The sequence below is a fragment of the Choloepus didactylus genome, chromosome 8, assembly GCF_015220235.1.
Source record: "Choloepus didactylus isolate mChoDid1 chromosome 8, mChoDid1.pri, whole genome shotgun sequence".
Taxonomy (NCBI): domain Eukaryota; kingdom Metazoa; phylum Chordata; class Mammalia; order Pilosa; family Megalonychidae; genus Choloepus; species Choloepus didactylus.
Window position 1 is genome coordinate 134,333,317 of NC_051314.1, and position 21,968 is coordinate 134,355,284.

Here is a 21,968-nt window from a genome sequence, read left to right on the forward strand (position 1 = left end):
TTCAGAGGAAGGTCTTGTTCCAAAGAGGGAAATATATAGAAATGTATAAAGAAACAAAACAACATAGAGTTACTTTGGTTAAGAGATTTAAAACAGAGTCAGGAAATCATTCCGGAGATTAATCTTAAGGCAATTATCAGCCAGATATCATAAATGGCCAAAGTATGCAAAGCATAAAGCAACAATGTTCCTCAAAACCGCAAGGATATCCAGACACCATAAAACAAATCACCAAAGAACTCAGTTAATTATCTAACCTGAAGGACAATCAGAGTACTCCAATATACACCAACCACAAACAACTTGTCTAATCTTCCTTTTCTTTAAAAACCCTTACCTGCAAATGCCAAGACCAGACACAATTTGAGTTGCTACCTGAATCTGTGCTTCTGGAATGGCAAATCTAAGACCCCAGACAAATGCCTTTGTTGCATGTCAGCTTAGTTGATTATTTCTTGGTTGACAAGAGAATCAATATCCCACCACAAGAACAAAGAAGAAAGAAATGAGATAAGCAGCATTGAAGTGCCCTGTTATTTTGAAAGAGATGTTCTATTTTCTTCCTCACTGATTGAGTTTTCTCTTCTGACTACCAAGAACATATAAAGGCCCAAACAGGACCCTTTCCAATGTTTGGGGCATGGTAGAGTATGGAATAGAGCAAATTAGCCTTATCACTAAACTATCACAAATGTTTTTTTAGGGGGAAAAAAAGAGAGAGATTACCCTTTTGTACCAGGGAAATGGTTAGATATTTCTATAAACATCTCCTATGCAGTTTATTGGCTCTAGTAATCCCAGAAAAGAAAAAATGAGTTTACCAAACATCAAATCCAAAAGTCCAAATCCTAACAATGTATCAAACAGCCTAAATTGGGTTTGGGGCTGTATTTGGTTTTATTTGTTTAACTGATTAGGTGGAGGCCCCAACACTGGCTTATTCATTCCGTATCTCTAGGGTGGGGCCCAGGCATCTCTATTTCTGTATAACTCTGCAGAGTTCTACATATCTTCTGGTTACATACATACCAGAAGTTTTACATAAGTATTAAGTATTAGTTAAGTATAAATACCTACATATAAGAATCCATGTAAGTTATATACATGATCAAGATAAGATGGTCATTCATTCCTTCATATAACAATATTCATGGAAAATACCATGTGTTATCATTCTAAATTGCTGGAATACACCAGTCAACAGAAGAACATTCACTGTCCCCATTCTTCAGATGCAGAATCTGAGGCACAGAGCTTCCAGGACCCTGTGCTCTAGTGGATCTAGTGGATCAATCTCTACATGGTACAGCCCCTCGCAACAAGACCCGTCCGGGTGTTCTGTGTAGCACAGACTCAGAAGAGACCCAAACCTGCTTGCTTATTATAGGATCCCCATGAATGACACCTTCACAATTTTCCTACTGCAACCGAGAAAGGGGGACATGGCATCCAACTAAACAGGCAGATAACCTTAGGTAAACCAGCAGGAAGGACATACCTTTCCATTGTATGCATGTACCATATTTTGTTTTTCCGTTCACCAGTTAATGGGCAATTTGACTGTTTCCACTTTTTGGCTAATATGAATAAGGGTGTTATGCATATTTATGTACAAGTCTTTGCATGAACGTAAGTTTTCATTTCTCTTGGGTGAAGACCTAAGCATGAATTGCTGGGTCATATGATAAGTGTATGTTTTAAGAAACTGCCCCACTGTTTCCCAATGTGATTGTACCATTTTATATTCCCACCAACCATGCGTGATGGTTCACCTCCCTGTCCCTGGGCCAGACAGATCAGCCTTATCCTGCTTATTGTTTGTTTTGCTTTGTTGTTTGTGCCCATTGGTGTTTGCAGTTTGTGAGCTTCTCTATCGCCCAGGCTGGAAAAAAAAGGAGGCAAAAAAGAAATCCCAGGGAACTCACTGCCCAGTCATTTCTTGAAACCCAGGGTCTATGTCTCTAGGCAGTCTACCTACTTTTCTCTGCTATTCAGAATCTCCTGATGCTTTTAGGTGTGGTAAAGATAGAAGAATAGTGTGAAATGTGGCAGTCCCACTTCTGGCACCAGCAGCCAGTGTGATGGTTAAGAGCACGGTCAGCTCTGCGGCCACCTGGCTTAAGTTCCTGTCCTGGCTGTTTCACTTCCTAGCTGTATGCTTGGTCCTCAGTTACCAGATTTGTAATGACATTTTTATTCACCAGAGATTCTCAAGGTTAGAAAGAGCTGTGTGGGTCAAAGCTTGCCTACAACATCCCTTCCAAGGGACCATGAAGTGGTGCCTGAATCTCCTCAATGGCAGAAAGAGCACTTTCTCTGAGGGCAACTTATCTGGGAAGCTCCACCTACTAGCTTCATCTTCTTAATGGTTATCTCAAATCGCTTTCCCTATAGCTGCCCTTCCTTTCTCTTAAATTGAATGTATGAGACTGAAAAGAATAAATCTGATGCTATATATCCCAGAGAGTGGTTCATAGATCACCAGTAGCAAAATCTCAGGGTGTTCCTGTAAACAAATGCAGATTTGAAGGTTCTATCCCAAACTTAATATAACAGCCTCTCTGGAGGTGAGAACTGGAAGCTGTATATTTAATAAGCACTTCCAGGTAATTGGTGTATATCCTAAAGTTTGAGTGAACCACTGGTTTAATCAGTCTTCAACATGAAATCCATAAAATGCCTGAATATCCCTCCTCCAAGTAGTTTCTTCTTCTGGCAAATTAACATCTCTCACTTCAGATAATCTCTACATCAAATTTTTAATCCTTTCATTATCCTAGATTCTCTCCTTCAATGTTATCTCCCATACATATTTGAACATATATTACTTTCATATGCCTGCACATCTTTGCACACACTCATTTCTTTTCCTGGAGAGTGTCCTTGGTCACCTGGCAAAATCATAACTAAGTTTTGAAGTCCTGCTCAGGAATTATCTTCATTATGAAGACTGCCAAGTCCCTCCACTTGACACCAGACAAGATAAATTACTTCGATCTCTGTGCTATTTCTACTCATACATACATTTTTTTGTCTTTTTCTATATCTAGATCACAGTGTCTACAAGGACAATATGTACCTGGCTAGTGCCTAATGTCTTACAGATGGTGTTTTAGTTTCCCAGCTAGTAAAACAAATACCACACAATGGGTTGGCTTAACAATAGAGATTTATTGGCTCAGGGTTTCAGAGGCTAGAAAGCTGGCTTCCCCCTGCATCGGTATCTTCTGGCTGCCAACAATCCTTGGTACTGAAGACAAATCAAAGTCAAGTTGCAGGTTATGGCATTTTATTCAGAACAACAAGATTGCTGTGCTGCAAGGAAATCATTGGCCTGGAAAAGTGAAGCAGCTGTGTCGCTGTGGAGTTTGTGGGCAGTTTTATAAACAGAAAGAAGTTGGCTGGGTTTCATTAATTGAAGGTCTCTGTGAGTCTTGTAAGGGTTGGTTAAGTGTAAGTGGGGCTTTATTTTAAATTGAGCCAGATACGCTTAACTAGAGCTTCAATTGGCTTTTCAGAATTGAATGTCTTGGTAGAGACTTTCCAAGAAGGAAATTATTTGTCACATAATTTTATGCTAGTTCACGGAATATAACTTTCGTGTTGGTTCTGAGATACCCGGAGCTATTTTTTATTATATTTTATTATATTTTTTATTCTATTTGTCATTGCGTTTTCCATCACGTGGCAATGCACAAGGCAGTGTATTCTTTCTCTTCCCAGGTTCTGTTGACTTCTTGCATCTCTCATGGCTTCTCTTTTTCATGCCAATTACCTTTGCTTATAAGGACTTCAGCCATATTGGATTAATGTCCATCCTCATTCATCTTCAGGGGTCCTGTTTACAGATGGGTTCACACCCACAGGACCAGTGGTTGGGACCTGAACATACCTTTTGTGGGAGACTTGATTTAATTCTCAATACATGGTCAGCATTCAATAAATGTTTATTAAACTGAAGTGTACCATATTGGTGATTATTTCTTTACAATTCTTCTAATCTTTAAGACAACAGGACATTTTGTCATTACTTTTTTGACCCCAAGAATATTGTACCATACCATTCTGACCCTCAGATGTCCCCAGAAGGGCCACTTGTTTGCCTACCATAGGCCTTTGCTCCAATAAATGCATGCAAATTCTCCTCCTTTATTGAAGTCACACTGAGTGGTGTTGCAAAAAATACATAATACCAGGAAAACTGACACCAGCTAAAACTACAAACAGTAAAAATTGCTAGAGATTCAATATCGAAGAGTCATATCAGGCTAACGTCTTAAAAATTCATCCAGGAACAATAACACTTGGAAATAATTATCAATACAGAATAAAACTGGAAAAGGCTAAAACTATGTGCATTCAAATCTAATACCAAAGAAAGGATTCAAATAGCCTTTGCTAAAATAAGATCTTCAAAATGAGACCTGGGGAAAATTGGACTCAGTAGAAATACTGACTACAAAATGAAACTCAGGATGGCAGGAAGTTGTAATAGATAAAATTTGGTGATGAAAAACTGATTGAATAAAAACAGTCAATATAAAATAATAACAATAATTGATTCAAGTAAAAAATTTGATTAAAAAACATATAAAATCTGGAGACATTTAACTATACTACATGGAAAACTGATAAAGGCATGAAATGGAGTTCACCATGGAAAATACATTCTGACATGATTAAAAGCTTGTTTTCATAATAAAAAAGTAAAAATATCATAAGGTCGAAACAACAGTTCAAAGTTTGCCATGATCTGCTTGTAGACACCAATTCCAGCTCAGGCTCACCCATAGTCACCCTTAATTGAAGGAAGTCTTTAAACCCCTCTAGGCATCAGACTGCAGGACTTCATCAATCAGAAGTCTCATTCTGATTTCAGGGATTTTAAAATGTGAAAATATGTGCTGTATAACTGATTAAATCAAACACAGACCCAACCATCTGGGGAAGCCCCTGGTTGGCCAATGCAGAGCTCTGAGGAAGACTGACTAGGAGAATGTGTTTTTTTCTAGGAGGCCTAAGGTAGGTTGCTAGCATCTTGTCCCTAAATTTCTTCCTAATTCGCCCTCATGATTAAGTATGGGGTATTATTGTGGTGAAGGAAAAGGCCAATCCAGAGACATCCACCAAGGGGAGAGAACTGCAAAGACCCACTGCAAGAAAGATCACAATTACCTGAACTGTCTAGCCCTAGCTGCTTTGGGACACTTAACCCTTTGCCAAACCCAGGTTTCCTCCCGTGAGGTGGCCTGAGCCTCTCTCCATTCTCTAACTATGCATCAGAAATGGATGAGTGAACTAGTGGCATTTTGGCTCTGTAGTCACCTCTAAAACTTGTTATACTGGAATTCCCTAATCAGATTAGCCATGCATTCAGATAAAAAGATAAACGTCCTAGTGTAGAATTCACACAGTCTAAATTTCCCAGCAAAATGAATCACAGACACAGACACACAAAAATTCCAAAACAATAAGCACAAAAAGAAAAGCTAGTAAGTAACACAGAAGAAGAGGCAAAAACAGCAACAATACCTCAGTATATGAGGAGGAGGTTAATAATGATTAAAGCAACTTAATAAAATAGAAAACAAAAATAATGTCTAATGAAATTTAGAGTTGAATTTTTTAAAGAAGACTTTAATTAAATTTCCTGATTAAGGAAAACAGAAGTAACATATAAATAAACAACATTAGGATAAAAAGTGAAAGAGGAGTACATTACAGAGATCTCACATCCTATTAAGTTGTTACAACTGCTTTCAGGGGCAATCTGGCAATGTCTTTCTAAAGTTTCAAATGCTCTTTTCCTTTGACCCAGGTTCTTAAAATAGGACTCACAGACAAAGATAAAGGTTTAAGATGTTCTTTGCTCCACTGTCTGTAAAAACAATAACAAGAACGAAAACAAATCATGAATAGAGCTAAGTTTAAATAAATTACAGCTCAATAAATTATGGAGCAGCCATTGAAAGAATGAGGAGATTGGTGTGAAAGCAGCCTATCTCAGAGTAATTTGTCTACTGTGGTCTCATTTTATATAGAAATATAAAAAATATGTAAAATATGTATGTATTGTGTATACAGACATGCAGTGTATCCTGTATTGTATTATGCACAATAAAAGGTCTGGAACGATATGCACCAAATCATTAAAAGGGATTACCCCTGGGAAGAAAATGGAGGGAAAGGGGTTAAATGTAGTGGAACTTTTTCTATCCCAAATATTTAGGTATTACTTTTGTTAATTTAAGAAGCCTGTAAAGGGAAAATTACCTACAGAATGCTGCCAGAGGCAGAGGGGAAGAGAATCCACGAACTGGGACCTGAAGCTCACGCATCCCCAAGTATTATCACACGCCCCTGTGGCCGGGAGAACATGCCATGGCCCCGGTCTCCTCCGACCCTCCCACCCAGGAGGGAGATTTTATTATCAACAACATCCCAATTACTCAGATGAGGAAACCGAGACCCAGAGAGGTTAAATGACCTGTCTGGGGTCCCATAGCACAGATCAAATCCAGATGTTCAGTCTCCAATCGGGACTTCACTTGGCAACAATTTTAAACAGGTTAGTAACCTCGTTCCCTTCAGATTGGAGTGGTGATACCACATTTTTCTGCCATGGGTACATTTCACCTAATTATTAGGTAATCTTCATTACTTATATCTGGATGTGGTGATCTATTTAGGTTTATTGAATAACTGCACTGATCTGCCTAAGGGGTGAAATGTCCGATAACGGAGAATCAGAAGGGTTTCTAAGAGGAGCTGCTTAGACAATTTGTATTGCCCCAAAGGACAAGATAAGAAAAATGGGGCATATCAAGCCCAGAAGGATTAGACTATAAATTATTGAGAACTGAAAATAATTTAGAGTTTCATCTATTATAAAACCTACATTTCACAGACGAAGAGCCTAAGCAAAATGTTTCCTCATCTGAAAACCCAATATCATCAAGTGGTTGTAAGGACTATATAATATTTATAAAGCACTTAGAACAGTGTCTGACATATTTTATGCACCCCACGAATTTTAGTTCTTTGTAATGTTGCATGATTGTTGTTGCTTTATCATCATTATTGTTGCTAAGGCTCAGGGTGCTGAAGGGACTTGCTAAATATTATAAACTAATTACTAGAAAAGCCAAACTACATCCTGGGAATCTTGACTCCCAGGGCAGCATATTTTCCCATATAACAATGAGCCCCAAACCAGAAATGCAGACTGCCCCATTCTGCTCCTGCATCTCTGGTCTTTTTCCCTAACATTGATGGGATCTTGCAGGGCCTCCTACTTCACCCACCTTTCCATTGCTCCCTCTGTCTGAATACAAACCATCATCATTCTAGATCATTTCCTTTCCAAAAATATCCAAATATAATAAAAACTCCAACAGAGTACTAACTACATTCCTGACATTATGCACTTCACGCGTGTATATATGTGGGGGGGGGGCATATATTTGGTTTTACCTGTGTAAATAAATAATTACATATATATACACATATGCATATACATTTATCTTAGTCTGGCCTTGGCTATAGGAACAAAGAAGAAGGAGTATTTTAACTCCATGGGAGGAGTTAGGAAAGGATTTACTGGGGAGCTAGCGTTTGTGCTGGACTTGAGAGAATAAATGGGAATTCACCGGAGAAGGGATAAAAGGGATTTCAGGCAGGGAGAAGTGCTGACAATTGTTAAAGCTGGGGGATAGGTGCACAGGGCTGACTGGAGACACCTTACCACTTTCATGAGATAGGGGAAGAAATGGCTGCTTCTGTTGTGAAGGGAGGCTCAGTGGGCTGCTGGGATTTGAGGGAGGGAAAATCCTCTTATTGTCCCCCTGTGAGTTCTCAGATCCCACTCTTTCCATTTAATGCCCTAACTTTCACATAAGAGACTTAGGGGGTCTGTGAATTCCGTCTTTCAATGATCTGCAGAATCAGACTCTGAAGATGAGCTGTGTCAGCTCTGAGGATGAGAAAGATGAGAAATTCAGTGAGGAAAGTCTTAGAAGCTCCATTGTCTTCTGACTATACCATGAATCAAGAATTTAAAACTCAGAATGTATCATTCTCTTTAAGTCTCCAAAGCTGTCAAGTATGCTTTTACTCAAGTGAGCATTGCTCATTTCCGCCATAATGTCCATCACAGCAGTCAGTCTACCTCAATTAACACTTAATCCTCAAGCCAACTTCCCCTCTGCAGAGCCTCACATTGAGGTAAAATGTCTATCAGCTAGAGGCCCTGCCTGACTGCATAGAGCAAAGCCCCCTACCCATTAGCCATGGGCATGTATTGTGAGCAAGAAACAGAACCTTATTTTGTTAAGTTGCTGATATTTGGGAGTTTGTTACTTTAGCATAACCTAGTCTATCCTAATACACCAGCTTGAGAATCTGTTGCCTGTGACTCTGTTTGGTTCAGATACTATATTAGTCAGGGTGGACTGAATTGTGTAACACAGTTTAGACATGTAAAAACATGGCCTTGAGAATCTCTTGCCTGTGATTATGTTTGGTTTCAGTTATTATATTAGTCACTGTGGTGGACTGAATTGTATAATCCAGTTTTGACTTGTTCTTGGCCTTGGTCCACACTCTGGTACGTGTGGATGGACCCATTGTAAATAAGATCTCTTTAAGATATGTTTCTTCAATTAAGGGGTGACCCAACTGAATCAGGGTGGGCTTTAATCCACTTTACTGGAGTCCTTTATAAGAAAAGTGAATTTCAGACAGAGAGAGAAGCCATGGGGAGCAGCCAGAAGCTGGAAGTCAATGGAACCCACAAGAGAAAGGAGAAGATGCTGCCATGTGTGTTGTCTTGTGAAGGAAAAACCAAGGACGAAGGGTCACTGGCAGCCAGTCCCAGAATGCCACATCCTTGGGGAGAAAGCATCACCTTGCTGATGCCTCAATTTTCCCATTGCTTAAGGCAACCCATTATATGGTATTTGTTTTAGCAGCTGGGACACTAATACAGTCAGATTTCAGTGCCAGAAACAGAAACCACTCGCACTACCTTCTAACACCAACTTCAATGCAATTTTGGCTCTATCTTCTTGGAGTTATGCTAGACTACACAGGTTAAGAGCACAGTCCCCACGAGATTGCCCTTACTTCAGACACTAGCCACAAGTTTGGGGTTCCTGGACCACCTTTTCTTCTGACCAACTGGCTACAAGTTTGGGGCGGGGGGTTCTACTACCCACTCAAGTTTGATAATTTCCTAGAATGACTCAGAGAACTCAGGAAGGGCTATACTTAGGATTAGTTTTATTATATCAAAAAGAATACAAATAAGAAGAGATACATAGAGAGAAGTCTGGGAAGGTCCCAAATATGAAGTTCCCATGTCCTCTCTCCATGGAGTCAGGACACATCACCCTTACAGCACATCAGTGTACATCATCCTTCAAGGAAGCTCACCAGGGCTTCTCTGTTCAGAGGTTTTGTGGAGTTTCATTACATAGGCATGATTGATTAAAGCAATGTCTATGTGATTCAACTCAACCTTCAGCCCTTTTCCCCTACCCAGAGGTTGGTCTGATAAGATGGTGGCTCAAAGTGCCAACAGGCTAGTCACAATCACCTGGCAGGACTTTCTGGCACTACTAAACCTCCCCTGCCCCCAACCCTGCCCCACACTGAGTCATCTTATTAGCATAAACTCTCAGATGTGGTCTAGGGACCCACCGTGATTTATAAAGACACTCCTATCACAGGAAATTCCAAAGATTTAGAGATCTGGAGACAAAGATCAGCCAAGTTGTTTATTGAAAAGCACCATTATGAAAATTAAGTGCTTAGCAAATCACTGGAAGGGCAAGAAGAGTGGAAATTAAACTAAACATCCAGAAATGCCTCCAAAAACAGTGCAGAACTGAGTCACCAGAGGAGTTCTGAAATCTGTCATGAGCCTAGGAAGTATGAACTCAGGAGACTGCCTCTGAAAGTCTGATTCCACGAACATATTTCCATAGCTATGATGGCCAGGGATAAGGAAGCCATGGCTACTGTACTCTTAAACCAAGTTACCACACCACAGCAACTCTTCAGAAGCACAAAGCAGATGCTAAACTCCAGGACAATGAATTTAGACACCACCACACCTGCCTGTGGTCACCTTGAAGCCAGAGGCTGTGCCCTGACACCTCTATATATCAACAAATAGAAAACCAACAAGAGCATAGGACAATGGCTTCTGCCTCTCTTCTGCTTTTCAAACTTCCTATGAAGGCTTCTAATTGGCAGAATCCAATTAGCACACTGAAACTCTATTTGCAAGGGCCTTACTGGGTACTATTAACTTCCTTGAGCTTAGCCAGTTCCAACAGTGGACATTTATTTATTTCTTTATTCACTTTACTATATCCTAATCTTGTGACCCCAAGGAATCGAATTATTTATTTACTTTGATTTTTATAGGTGTTACCATATTTCATAAGTTGCACATTTTTCCCATGAAATGAAATTGATGTGCATCTTAAAATTGATGGCATGTCATGGTTTAAAGGATACAGGTTTTTTCTTTCTTAAGAAGTGCATAAATAATAGAATATTGTATAATCATTGGTTATTGCTGACAGGGCGACGCAGGAATGAGACACAGACACAAAGCTAAGAATTAAGGGAGCAGGGGGCCCACTTGCATCTCGTGCTAAGTGGACGACAATGCAGCCTTGCTCCAGCTATTTATTTAGAAGATTAGGTGTATATGCTAAAGGTGCTCAGGTGGGGGAGAGCCCATCAGGTGTATCCAATCTAGGTTTAAGCTAATGGTAGTCACAAGACACACCTCTTTACAGGGCGGGCCTGCATGGCATTCTATGCAGGCCTGCGGCTCAGCGTTCTAAGCCACAACCCTAGATATGCTTCAGGCAACATGGAAGACTCAGTTTCCCACAATTGGTATTTTTAGATTTGAAGAATTATGGTATATGATGCTGCTCACCATGAATAGTCTGCAATATCTAGCTTTGCAGTGCAAAAATATCATTGAATTGTTATCAATCATGGCAGTAAATCCATTCTCATAAGTAAAAAAGCACACAAAAGACACGACAAAGCTCAGTGCTGAAAAATGAGTAATGCATGAGGCAGAAGGGGAAGGGACAATTAATTCTAGGAAGAGAAAATACCAGGAGCAAAGCAACAGGGGTGGAATAACACAGTATGTTCAGAAAACTGAAAGCAACTTGGTGTATGTTGAAATGAGGAAATGGATGGGATTGGACACACATAGTGAGACATGGTAATGAAGAGCTAGGTGGGGATCACATGGTGAGAAAATTATGTGCCCTCTTAGGAAGCATCATAACGGGTCTAACCACAGCCATTTTTATTATTAAGGGAGAGAAATGGGCACCAGAAGTGCAACACCAAATATTCCCACCAAATGGAAAACCAAGCCATAGGGAGGAGTCAACTTTACAGAGAAATAATAATAGCAGTATCAGGGAGAAAGCAAAAGGTTGTTCCTAACAAAACAGAAACTAACTGGAGCTTCCTGATATCTTCCCCAGGCCTACAGGTTCTGGGTTATCTCTGGGAACACTGGGTCCAATGTTCTCATGGCTCTGGCCTCTCAGGCACATTTAGCATGGATTCAGCCAGTGTTAAAGGGGCTGGAGGGGTGGGGAGAGGGCTACTGGGGCAACTGTGGCAGCAGCAGGGTCAATGGATGCCCATTTTCCTATGCCTCCCAGGACCTCTGGAGTGGTAGATGTGATTTTCCTCTACAGTATGTTTTGAAAGAAATGCATTAACACCTTTATTTCTCTACATCAAATTAAATTTCTCTGAGACCTCATCCCATCAGGCTGGCAGAAAATTCAACATCACTCATGACTAAGGTTTATGTTCTTCATACCTGGGATCTTGCAATGCATTGATGTTCTGACACTATCCAGTAAGCTTGGGGAAAGGCCTTTTAGGGTCCCTTTGAGAAAAAAAGTGATACCCCTCCCCCACTCTTACACAGTCTTGCCTGAGGGTAAACAACTTAGCAAAGGATCTGCAAGCTCCATTTGTGCCCTCAGAGAGGCACCCTTCTGCAGGGCAGCAATCACCAGCAGTAGGTGCAGACCTGAGGCCTCTGCTATAAAGCCCATACCAGTCACCACTTCATGTTCCATGAAGGTGGACGGGGCTGCTGACTCTATGACAAGCTTGAGCCTGGAGAACCTTGGCCAGATCTGTGAGACCCAAAGCCTGGGGTCCAATCTTCTCAAGAGCATTGTGAAGAATGAAAGATGGTCACAAATTCTTTGACACTCTTCCCCACTGTCTATTTCCCCTTCCCTTGTATCTGGGCTAGCTGTGGCTGTGCTTTGATCCATAGAACGCAGAAGTGATGCCATGTCCATATGAGTCCCAGGTTTTAAAGTGACTGTCAGTTCCCATCTTGGGCTCTTGGAACAAAAGCAGCCAGATAAGAAGTCCAACTACTGTGCTGGAGAGACTGGTGGGAAGGCCCTGGAGACTATGTGGAGAGGAAGAGGGCTCCAGCTGAGCCCAGCCTTCTAGCCATCCTTGCTGAGGACCCAGGCATGTGAATGATGCCATCTGGGACCCTCCAGACCACCCAGCAGCCAGCTGAGTACCACCTAGTGACCCCAGTTGGTGCCACATGGTGCAGAAGAATCATTCAGTCAAGCTGCACCTGAATTCCTGATCCACAAAGTTGTGAAATAAAATAATTTCTCTTTTTTTTTCCTTAAGCCCCTAGGTTTTGAGGTTTTTTGTTACACAGCAACAGATAACTGGATCAAGCATCCCTCAGCCATTTTCTTCAAGTTCCTGTCTCCTCACCAGGTCACCATTAATATTTCTGGAGCCTGCCCAATCTTAAGTAAAGCTTCTCAAACCCCCTCTTTGCACACCTGAATGGATCCTCCTCTGAACATCCTAACTTTCTGCTTCTTTCAGCCTAGGTAACTTACTGCAAAAGCTTCCTAACTCTGCCTTAGGAAAAAGGGAAGCTGCTGGTTTCCTTGACTCAAAGCCCTGGTTGTTGCTACATCAGGCCATTCTCATTCTTTCTGATTATTCTGGAGCACCAAGAACAAAATACAAATTTGTATCTCCATAAAATATCATGGCACTTTAAATGACCCATTCCTAATATTCAGTCTCTTAAAGCAGATACCTATCTCTGAGGAAACAAAGTATATAGTCTTCCTATTACTTTCCTCCATTCCTCAGTCCAGGGGAATAGCCACTCGTCATAGGCTGGAATCCCTGAGCTTACAGCCCAGTGAGTGCAGGATGGAAAGTAAGTGCTGGTTGTTTTTCTTGCTATCCTGAATCCTGCTTACATCTGAGCCTGGACCTTTCTGACTCTCTTATCCAAACTAGGTCCTTCCAGTTCTTCTCTTTCACCCTATTTATTGCTCTCATGGCACTTATCACATCTTGTAGGTATTTCCTTTTGGTTGTTATATTAATCAGAGTTCTCCAGAGAAAGAGAACTGACATAGGAATTGGCTCAAGTGACCATGGGGATTGACAAGTCTGAATTTTAGAGGGCAAGCTGTAGGCTAGGAACTCTGATGAAGGCAACTTTGAATTTCTCAAGAGAAGCTGGTTGGTTGGAGTAAAGATCTACATTCTTCTTTATAACGGCTGAAATCCTCAGTTCTCCCTTTAAGGCCTCCAATTGGTTGGATGAAGAGACTCCCCTCATTGCTGAGTGCAGTCTCCTTTGTTAAGTGTAGATGCAACCAACTGATATAGATGTAAATTTATCTACAAAACATCCTCACAGTAACCAACAGGTCAGTGTCTGCTTGACTGAACAACTGGACACCCTAGTTTAGCCAAGTTGACACATGAAGTTAACCATCACATTTATTTTCTGTGTACCCACCTGCATATCTGCAAGCTATGAAAGGGCAGGGCAAATGAAATGTATCTCATTTCAACTACTGAACCCTCAGAAACCTGTAAGACGCTTGACACATAGTAGGTGTTCAAAAATATTAATTAGTTAACTCATTCATTAGGCTGTCCTATTTACATTAGTTTTTTAAGTCATGAATTGTCATAGTAGGACCATATCTTTTCAGTCTTTGTTGGTCAGAAATAACTGTCCTCCCCTCAAGTACCTATTCCCTTACATTCTGGTCATCTCACTTTCTCCTGTTCAGCTCTTATTTAGGACTCTTTTGATCTTATAAGGAAACAGTAGATACTTACCTTTTTTCTTTTATTATTTTGAATCATCCTAAACAATTTCCCCTTTTGTAACAAAACTTTATCACTCGTCTTAGATATAAATTAGTTTCAGGAGATTCATCTTTAGAGGTGATGGCTTATACTGCAACATAGCTTTAGATTTGTATTCATCTTTTTGGCAAATATACCAATTACCAAAGCCACAATTTCTAGTTTCTTTACTACTAGGTGTTAGTTTCCTTGTTGCTAAAGCAAATAGCATGCAACAGATTGACTTAAACAATGGGAATTTATTGGCTCAAGGTTTTGAGGCTAGGAGAAGTCCAAAACCAGGGCATCATCAGGGTGATGCTTTCTCTCAGAAGGCTGTGGCATTCTGGGACTGGCTGCTACTGATCCTTGGTCCTTGGCTCTTCTGTCACATGGCAATACACATGGCAGCCCCTCATGACTTTTTGGGTGCTGTGTCTATCTCTCTGTGTGACCTTCTCTGTAAGGCCTTCAGGAGCAAGATTAAGACCCATCCTGGGCCACACCTTATCTGAAGTAACCTGATCAAAAGGTCCTATTTACAAGGTTTCACACCTACAAGGATGGATTAAATTTAAGAATTTGTTTTTCTAGGGTACACAGCTCCAAACTACCAAAATAACTGTCTCTTGCACAAAGACATCCTGCTTTTCATTGAAAAATGTCCTAACAAGATGTATTTGTTCACATAATTCCGAAGCTACATCTGAGTCATCAGGAACAAGAAACTTCCTTACCAGAGAAATCTATAAAATTGAATTGCACTCCTTCCTAGATGATCAAACCCATTCATCTGATTTAAGGTGGGTTCTGGTTACCACAGGTAATTTAATGTAAATTAAGTTGAACAAACATTTATATAACATTTTAAAGTTTACAAACGTTCTTAAAAATATTATCTCATCCAGTGTAAAAATGTTCTCCAGAATCCAAATCATATCTTTCTTCTAAAATGCATGTGGTTTTCTTAATAATTCACTTGCCTCAACATGAGTTTTTTTTCCTTGTGCAAAATTTTAAAGCAATATAGCTGGTAAGCATTGATGATTGCTGCAGTTAACGTTGCAAGAATCAGTACATATTTCATGTCATTATTTTAGTCATGACCTTTAATTCATTTCTATACAGAAAACCATTAAATGCATATTAAAGCAAAAACTTTAACCCATGAATTGGATTATTCATATCACTAGGACTCAGATTTCTACTGGCATTTTAACTCAAAGAAGTCCAATTAGATGTATATTTTATGCATAAGATGCCTCATCAGATCTAAGAAAGGCTGTTATCTGTGTGTCCATGTCTGGTATCCTCAAACCTCAAAAGAAAAATCTTGGATTTAACTAAATTTGTCTTTAGTTTCAAAACCAAAACTCTTAGGCAGCTGTCATTTTGTATTCTTATGGTATTTGATTCCATTATTTTCTCTTTGGTTTTTCCAGAGAACAATAAACTTAGCAATCTAGCAATGACTAGACACTTTCTACAAGCTATGTATACAAGTCAAACAAAATTAGGATAGCTTTGCTTTCTTGACTGTTCTAAGTCTTGGCTAGGTTCTTATAGATTTCATCTTCTCATTTCCTTCAACCCTGACAACATTCAAAGGAAGTATCTTCAACTGTTTCAGTTTGAATATTTTATAATGCTTCAAATACCTTGCAGTTTCCAGGTAGAACCATCTACTGCCCTTTTACTGGGTGAAATGGTTGTTGACCTCTTGGTGCATCTTGTTACTATTAGTCATTTTCAGTAGTTGATCTGGAAATGTCTGCTATACCTCCAAAGACAAAGCAATATTATCTTGGGGTAGAAGTGCCAAACCATCTCTACAATGAGTATGTCACATATTATCTAAATGGCTTTCCTGTTTTTTATGATGTTTTAAGTACCTTGTAAATTCCTTCCTTTTCTGACCATAATGGCTCTGTTCAGATTGCTCTGTGTCACTTACTTTCAGTGGCTAATACATTCTGGCTTATATCATACTTAGCTCATTTCCCATGACTGGCTTAACTGCTTATATTTATATTCCCATAACTTTCAGAGTTTACTGTCATCTAAGTCATGTGTTCTCAACCCTTACTTGTAGGGTAACATTATAATTTATCATTCAAACTCAGACATTTAGGGAAACAGGCTTAAACTGGGACTGTCCCAGGCAAATTGGGATGCATAGTCACCCCACAAATATGTGCAGTTGGGCCTGAATTCTGTCTTTTCAGAATGCAGAATCCATCTTCCCATACCAGATGGACAGAATCAAGAGGAAACATGAACCTCAGAATCTGGTTGTGGGAAAATCTTATAGGCCTTTTTTGTCCCCTGGTCCTTTCATAGTCTGTAATTCAGTTTCATAGAAATTCATAATAATAGGTCTTTCCAACAATCTTCATGATTTTTCTGTAAACCTACAACTTCTGTAATAAAAAAAGAATTTATATGTAAATATATAGATATTTTTAGATATACATATTTATCAAACACCTACTATGTGCTGGGTTCTACTAAATTCTGTGGAAACATCAATGAACAAAATAGAAATACCTACCTTTATGGGGCATACTTTCTGTACTGGTTTGTGTATATTATGTCCCCCAGAAAAAGCCATGTTCTTTGATGCAATCTTGTGGGGGCAGACATATTAGTGGGGATTAAGTTGGAATGTTTGGATTATGTTGTTTCCATGGAAATGCGCCCCACCCAAATGTGGGTGATAACTCTGATTGGATAATTTCCATGGAGGTGTGGCCCTGCCCATTCAGCATGTGCTTTGACTGGTTCACTGGAGCATTATATAAGCTCAGACAGAAGGAGCGAGCTTGCTACAGCCAAGAGGGACACTTTGAAGAATGCACAGAAGCTGAGAGAGTAGCTGCAGATGAGAGGCAGTTTGAAGACAGCCGTTGAAAGCAGACTCTTGCTCCAGAGAAGCTAAGAGAAAACAAATACTCCAAGAGTAACTGAGAGACATTACTGAGGAACTGCAGCCTAGAGAGAAACGTCCTGGGAGAAAGCCATTTTGAAACCAGAACTTTGGAGCAGACGCCAGCCACGTGCCTTCCCAGCTAACAGAGGTTTTCTGGACACCATTGGCCATCCTCCAGTGAAGGTACCCTTTGTTGATAGACACTTTATGGCCCTAAGACTGTAACTTTGTAACCAAATAAACCCCTTTTATAAAAGCCAATCCATTTCTGGTGTTTTGCATTCTGGCAGCATTAGCAAACTAGAACACTTTCTAATGAGGGAAGACAGACACTAAACAAAATAAGTCAATGAAATGAAATGTTAGAAGCCAATAAGTACCATGATATTTCAGAGTATGGGTATGAGGAGTTCAGAGACAGGGTCCTTCAACAAGGACCTTCAAAACATTCCAAGAATCTGACTGCATCTATCACCTCCAGTGCTACCACTTTGGCCCAAGTCAGCAATATCTCTTGCCTAGAATACTGCAATAGTCTCCTAACGGCCCTCCCTGCTTCCACCTACATCTACCCTACTGTCTAAGCTCAGCTGAGGAGCCAGAAAATCCTATTTGAAGAAATAATGGATAGCTTTTTTTCTAAATTTGATGAAAATTATAAATCATAGGACCAAAAAAGCTCAATGAACACTAAGCATAATAAATACACAGAAACCCACACCAAGATACATTATAATCAAACTGATAAAAAAAATGAGAAAGAAAAATTTCAAAGGCAGTCATAGAAAATGACATATTAAGTAAGAGGGACAAAGATAAGCATCACCGAAGACATCTCATCAGGAACCATAACCATGCAAGCCAGAAGATAATAGAATGACATCTTTAATGCTCCAAAAGAAAAAAAAAAAAACAAAACTATCAAATTAGAATTCTAATATCCAGCACAAAAAGCCTTCAAAAAATGAGAGCAAAATAAAGACATTTTTGACAAACAAATGCTGAGAAAACTTGTCACCAAAAGATGTGCACTATGAGAAGTATTAAAGGATCTTCTACAGGCAGAAGGGAAACAATAACCGAAGGAAACACAGATCTACATTAAGGAAGGAAGAGAAGCAGAAATGATAAATATGATATAAATATAAATTTTTCTCATTTTAAAAATTATTTAAAAGATCATTGACTATTGAGAGTAAAATTAATAAGGTATTATGCAGTTGATGACATAGAAATAAATGGATGGCAATAATAGCTCACAAAGGGCAAGAGGGTGGAAACGGAATTACTGCATTGCTTTAATGTTTGTTTTTTTTTTTTTTTGGTCATCATATATTTGTTTATTCATCACCACAATCAATTTTAGAACATTCTCATTACTCCCCCCAAAATAATTAAAATTAAAAAATGAAAATAAAAGTAAGAAACAACACCCCAAACATCCCATATCCCTTATCCACACCCCTATTATTTATATATTTTTTGTCTTTATTTTTTGGGGTGGGGTTTGGAGGATCACGAAATACTTGTAAGAGGAAGAAATGCTTGATTGTAAACATTTTGTGAAAGGGGAAGAGAAATTGTGTAGGAGTCAGGTGGCTGGTGAGAATGGGAGTGGAGAGTAAAAGGGGCTGAGGGGCAATCCACTCACAGAGCATTCTGTGCAAAGGGCAGGAGACAAGAGAGGACGTTTAGTTTGAGAGACTGTAAATCATTTGCCATGATCTATTTAAAAAGATTGGATGAATATTTATCAAACTATTAATAGTGGTTATCTGCCAAGAGAGGAACTGTGAAGAGTAGGAATATAGTGCAAGAGTGGAAGACATTTACATTCTAGGCAATTAATAATTATTTACAATAATCAGATACTGGGAAAAAAGGAAAGATTTTTTTTTAATTTGAGAAAACACAATACATGCTTATTGTAATTAATTTTCACAACACAGAAAAATATAAAGAATGAAGTAAAAAGCATACTTGAACTTCCATCACCCAAAGATAATGATTGTTAAAATTGTGGTGTATATCTTTCTAGATTTTTAATGCATGCATTCATATAGGGTTACAAGTTCATTGTAACAAATGAAATCATAGGAAGACAAACTTTTAAAAGTTAAAACTCTCTCTTAACCTCCCCTCCCAGAGATAGCCAATGTTAACAATCTGGTGTATATCCTCTCTGCCCTTTTTCCAAGATCATAGAAACATATGAAATACATACTTGGGCTTTGTTTGTGTATTTTACAAAAACTGGATAATAGAAAACATGACTTCTTCAACTCTACATGCCCTTTGTGCCGGTCTGAGTGTATTGTGTCCCCCAAATGCCATTATCTTTGTAGTCTTGTGTGGGGCAGAAGTTTTGGTGTTGGTTAGATTTGCTTGGAGTGTGCCCCACCCAGCTGTGGGAGATAATTTTGATGAGATGTTCCCATGGAGGCGTGGTCCCACCCATTCGGGGTGGGCCTTGATTGGTGGAGCTATATAAATGAGCTGGCTCAAAGAGAGAAAAGAGAGTGCAGCTGGGAGTGATGTTTTGAAGAGAAGCAAGCTTGCTAGAAAGGAACGTCCTGGGAGAAAGCCGTTTTGAGGCCGGAGCTTTGGAGCAGATGCCAGCTGCCTTCCTAGCTAACAGAGGTTTTCCGGAGGCCATTGGCCATCCTCCAGTGAAGGTACCCGATTGCTGAGGTGTTACCTTGAATGCTTTGTGGCCTTAAGACTGTAACTGTGTAGTGAAATAAACCCCCATTTTATAAAAGCCTATCCATCTCTGGTGTTTTGCATTCTGCAGCATTAGCAAACTAAGACACCCTTTCTTATTCAGCCCTGATCATAGGTCTCTAGGCAGAAACTGATACTCAGTCATGGCACAAGATCTCAGTAAATGGTAAAGTAAGCACTCAATCTGAGGTCTGTCTGGTTCATCCTGTAGGCCTCAGAAAGCCACTGAAGGTTTTAAGAGGCATGGTTTTAAGATCTCTCTGCTGACAGGTTGGCACAAAGACAGACCTCATGTCAGGGGGCTGCAATGGTCCAAAGAGGAGATGGGGGGGGGCTGAACACGATGGTGGTGTTAACGGATTAAACTGGACAGATTAAAGGCACATCTTGGGGGTGAGAATGGCCACATGACTACAGGGAGACCAATGAGGGGATGAGATTGTTCCCTAGCTCCACCCTCTTTCTCCAAGGGGCTTTCTGTTCTGGAACGTTCCGCCTCTTCCGTCACCCACCTCAAAGTGGCGTGGGGCAAACCATTAGGGCAGGGGAGGTGGGAGTACTCGATAACGGGCCCTTTATTTTCTTGGTTCTAAGTCTTTTCTGACCACTCCTGTTTCTTCCCGTCTTCACGGCTTTTCAACCTCCTTAGCCGATTCTTTTACGTCCAGGGGAAGGGTCACTTCACATGTACAATCTCCCAATTCCTCCCACCCCCTCAGTCTCTGGAAATTGGAACAGTCCTGGGTAGACGCTGGGAGGGCTGCCCCGCAGGCTTTCTTTCCTGAGGCAGAGTTAGGAGGGAGAGAAGTGGCGTCTCTCTGTTGGCTTGGTAGGTGGGTGTCGTCGGTCTACAACTCCTCTGGCCGCTGGGAGGTGTGCTAGGGTGGGGCTAGCTGGTCAGCGGGTCCTTCCGCGGGTCTGAGAGGGCGAGGGGAGGTTGAGGAGAGGGTGCGGGGAGGGGACAACCGGTTGATCCATTCCCACAGGATCAGCGAAGCCACTAGGGCCCTCAGTCATCATGGCCTTGAAATCCGACGACCCCTCTATCGGGTTCCACCACGACGGGGTGGTGGCCTTCATCAACAAGAAAATGGCCCTGCATGGGAAAGGCTCCGAATTCTACCTCGAGAATACGTCCGTGTCCTGGGAGGAGGTGGAGGACAAGCTTGGGGCCATCCTGGAGGACAGTGCGGTGCCCTGCGAGGCCAAGGAGGCCTGTGCGTGGGGCGGCCTGGCCCTGGGCCTGCGCTTCACCCGCAGGCAAGGACAGTTACAGGAGCGCAGGGTGCAGCGGATGCAGGAATTCTCTAGACTGCACAAGTCGGCCGCGCAGGCCCTCGCCTCAGACCTGCAGACGCTCGTGACAGCGGGAGATGGAGCGCAAGGAGGCGGCCTTCCGGCTGCAGCTAACCCAGGCCAGTCTTGAGGAGGTGCGGAAGGAGCTGGACCTGCTGAGGTGGAAGCTCCTCCAGGCGGTAAGATCTCCCCGACTGCTCCCCGCCCATCCCACCCCATTGCACGCCTCTCTCCACCCCCAGAAGGGGTCTCAACGCTGCCCACTTCTCTCCAGGATCTGGGGTCTCCCCTAGAGCAGGCCGCAGGGTGGCCAGGGCCGGCCACTGCTGGGGGGGCCATGACTGCAGGAGGAGGAGAGGAAGAAGAGGCGCAGTGGCGGCTCAGGAGTATGGCCTGGCATGGGTGATTGCTGCCATTGTTACTAGTCCTGAATGTGCCGGAGTGGAGGCTGCTGGTACCTCTGGAGGAGGAGAGGGAGAGGAGGAGAGGGAGCTGGGTAGAGGCCTCAGGCAGCTTCTAGGAGCTGTGGAGCAGAAAAAGTATACCTTTCAGGTCTTTGATTTTACAGTATGGATTACGCAATGCTTGGCAGAGAAAGTGCAGCTGAGATATTGGCAAATTGCTCAGCTGGAAGGACTGATTAAGTATCAAGGCTGGTGACATGAATGCTGAGGCTCGCTTTTCGTCCTCAAATCCGTGTAGGTGCTGACACTTAAAAGAAACTGACAGGTGACTGTGACTGCTTTTGACACAGAATGACATAGCCAGAGCATCCATTTTTGTGTAGGTAGGTTGAAGCAGAATAATT

At 41.1% G+C, this 21,968-nt stretch overlaps 1 protein-coding gene across 1 annotated transcript; it reads left to right on the top strand.

Annotated features, from left to right (window-relative positions):
• Positions 1-20,661: 20,661 nt before the first annotated feature.
• On the top strand, positions 20,662-21,566 carry TEX13B (testis expressed 13B). The gene is given in 4 exon segments (XM_037847517.1): positions 20,662-20,693; positions 20,851-21,226; positions 21,228-21,339; positions 21,435-21,566. Coding segments are annotated over 3 exon segments (588 nt in total). The 5' UTR covers positions 20,662-20,693; positions 20,851-20,882.
• The last annotated feature ends 402 nt before the right edge of the window (positions 21,567-21,968 follow it).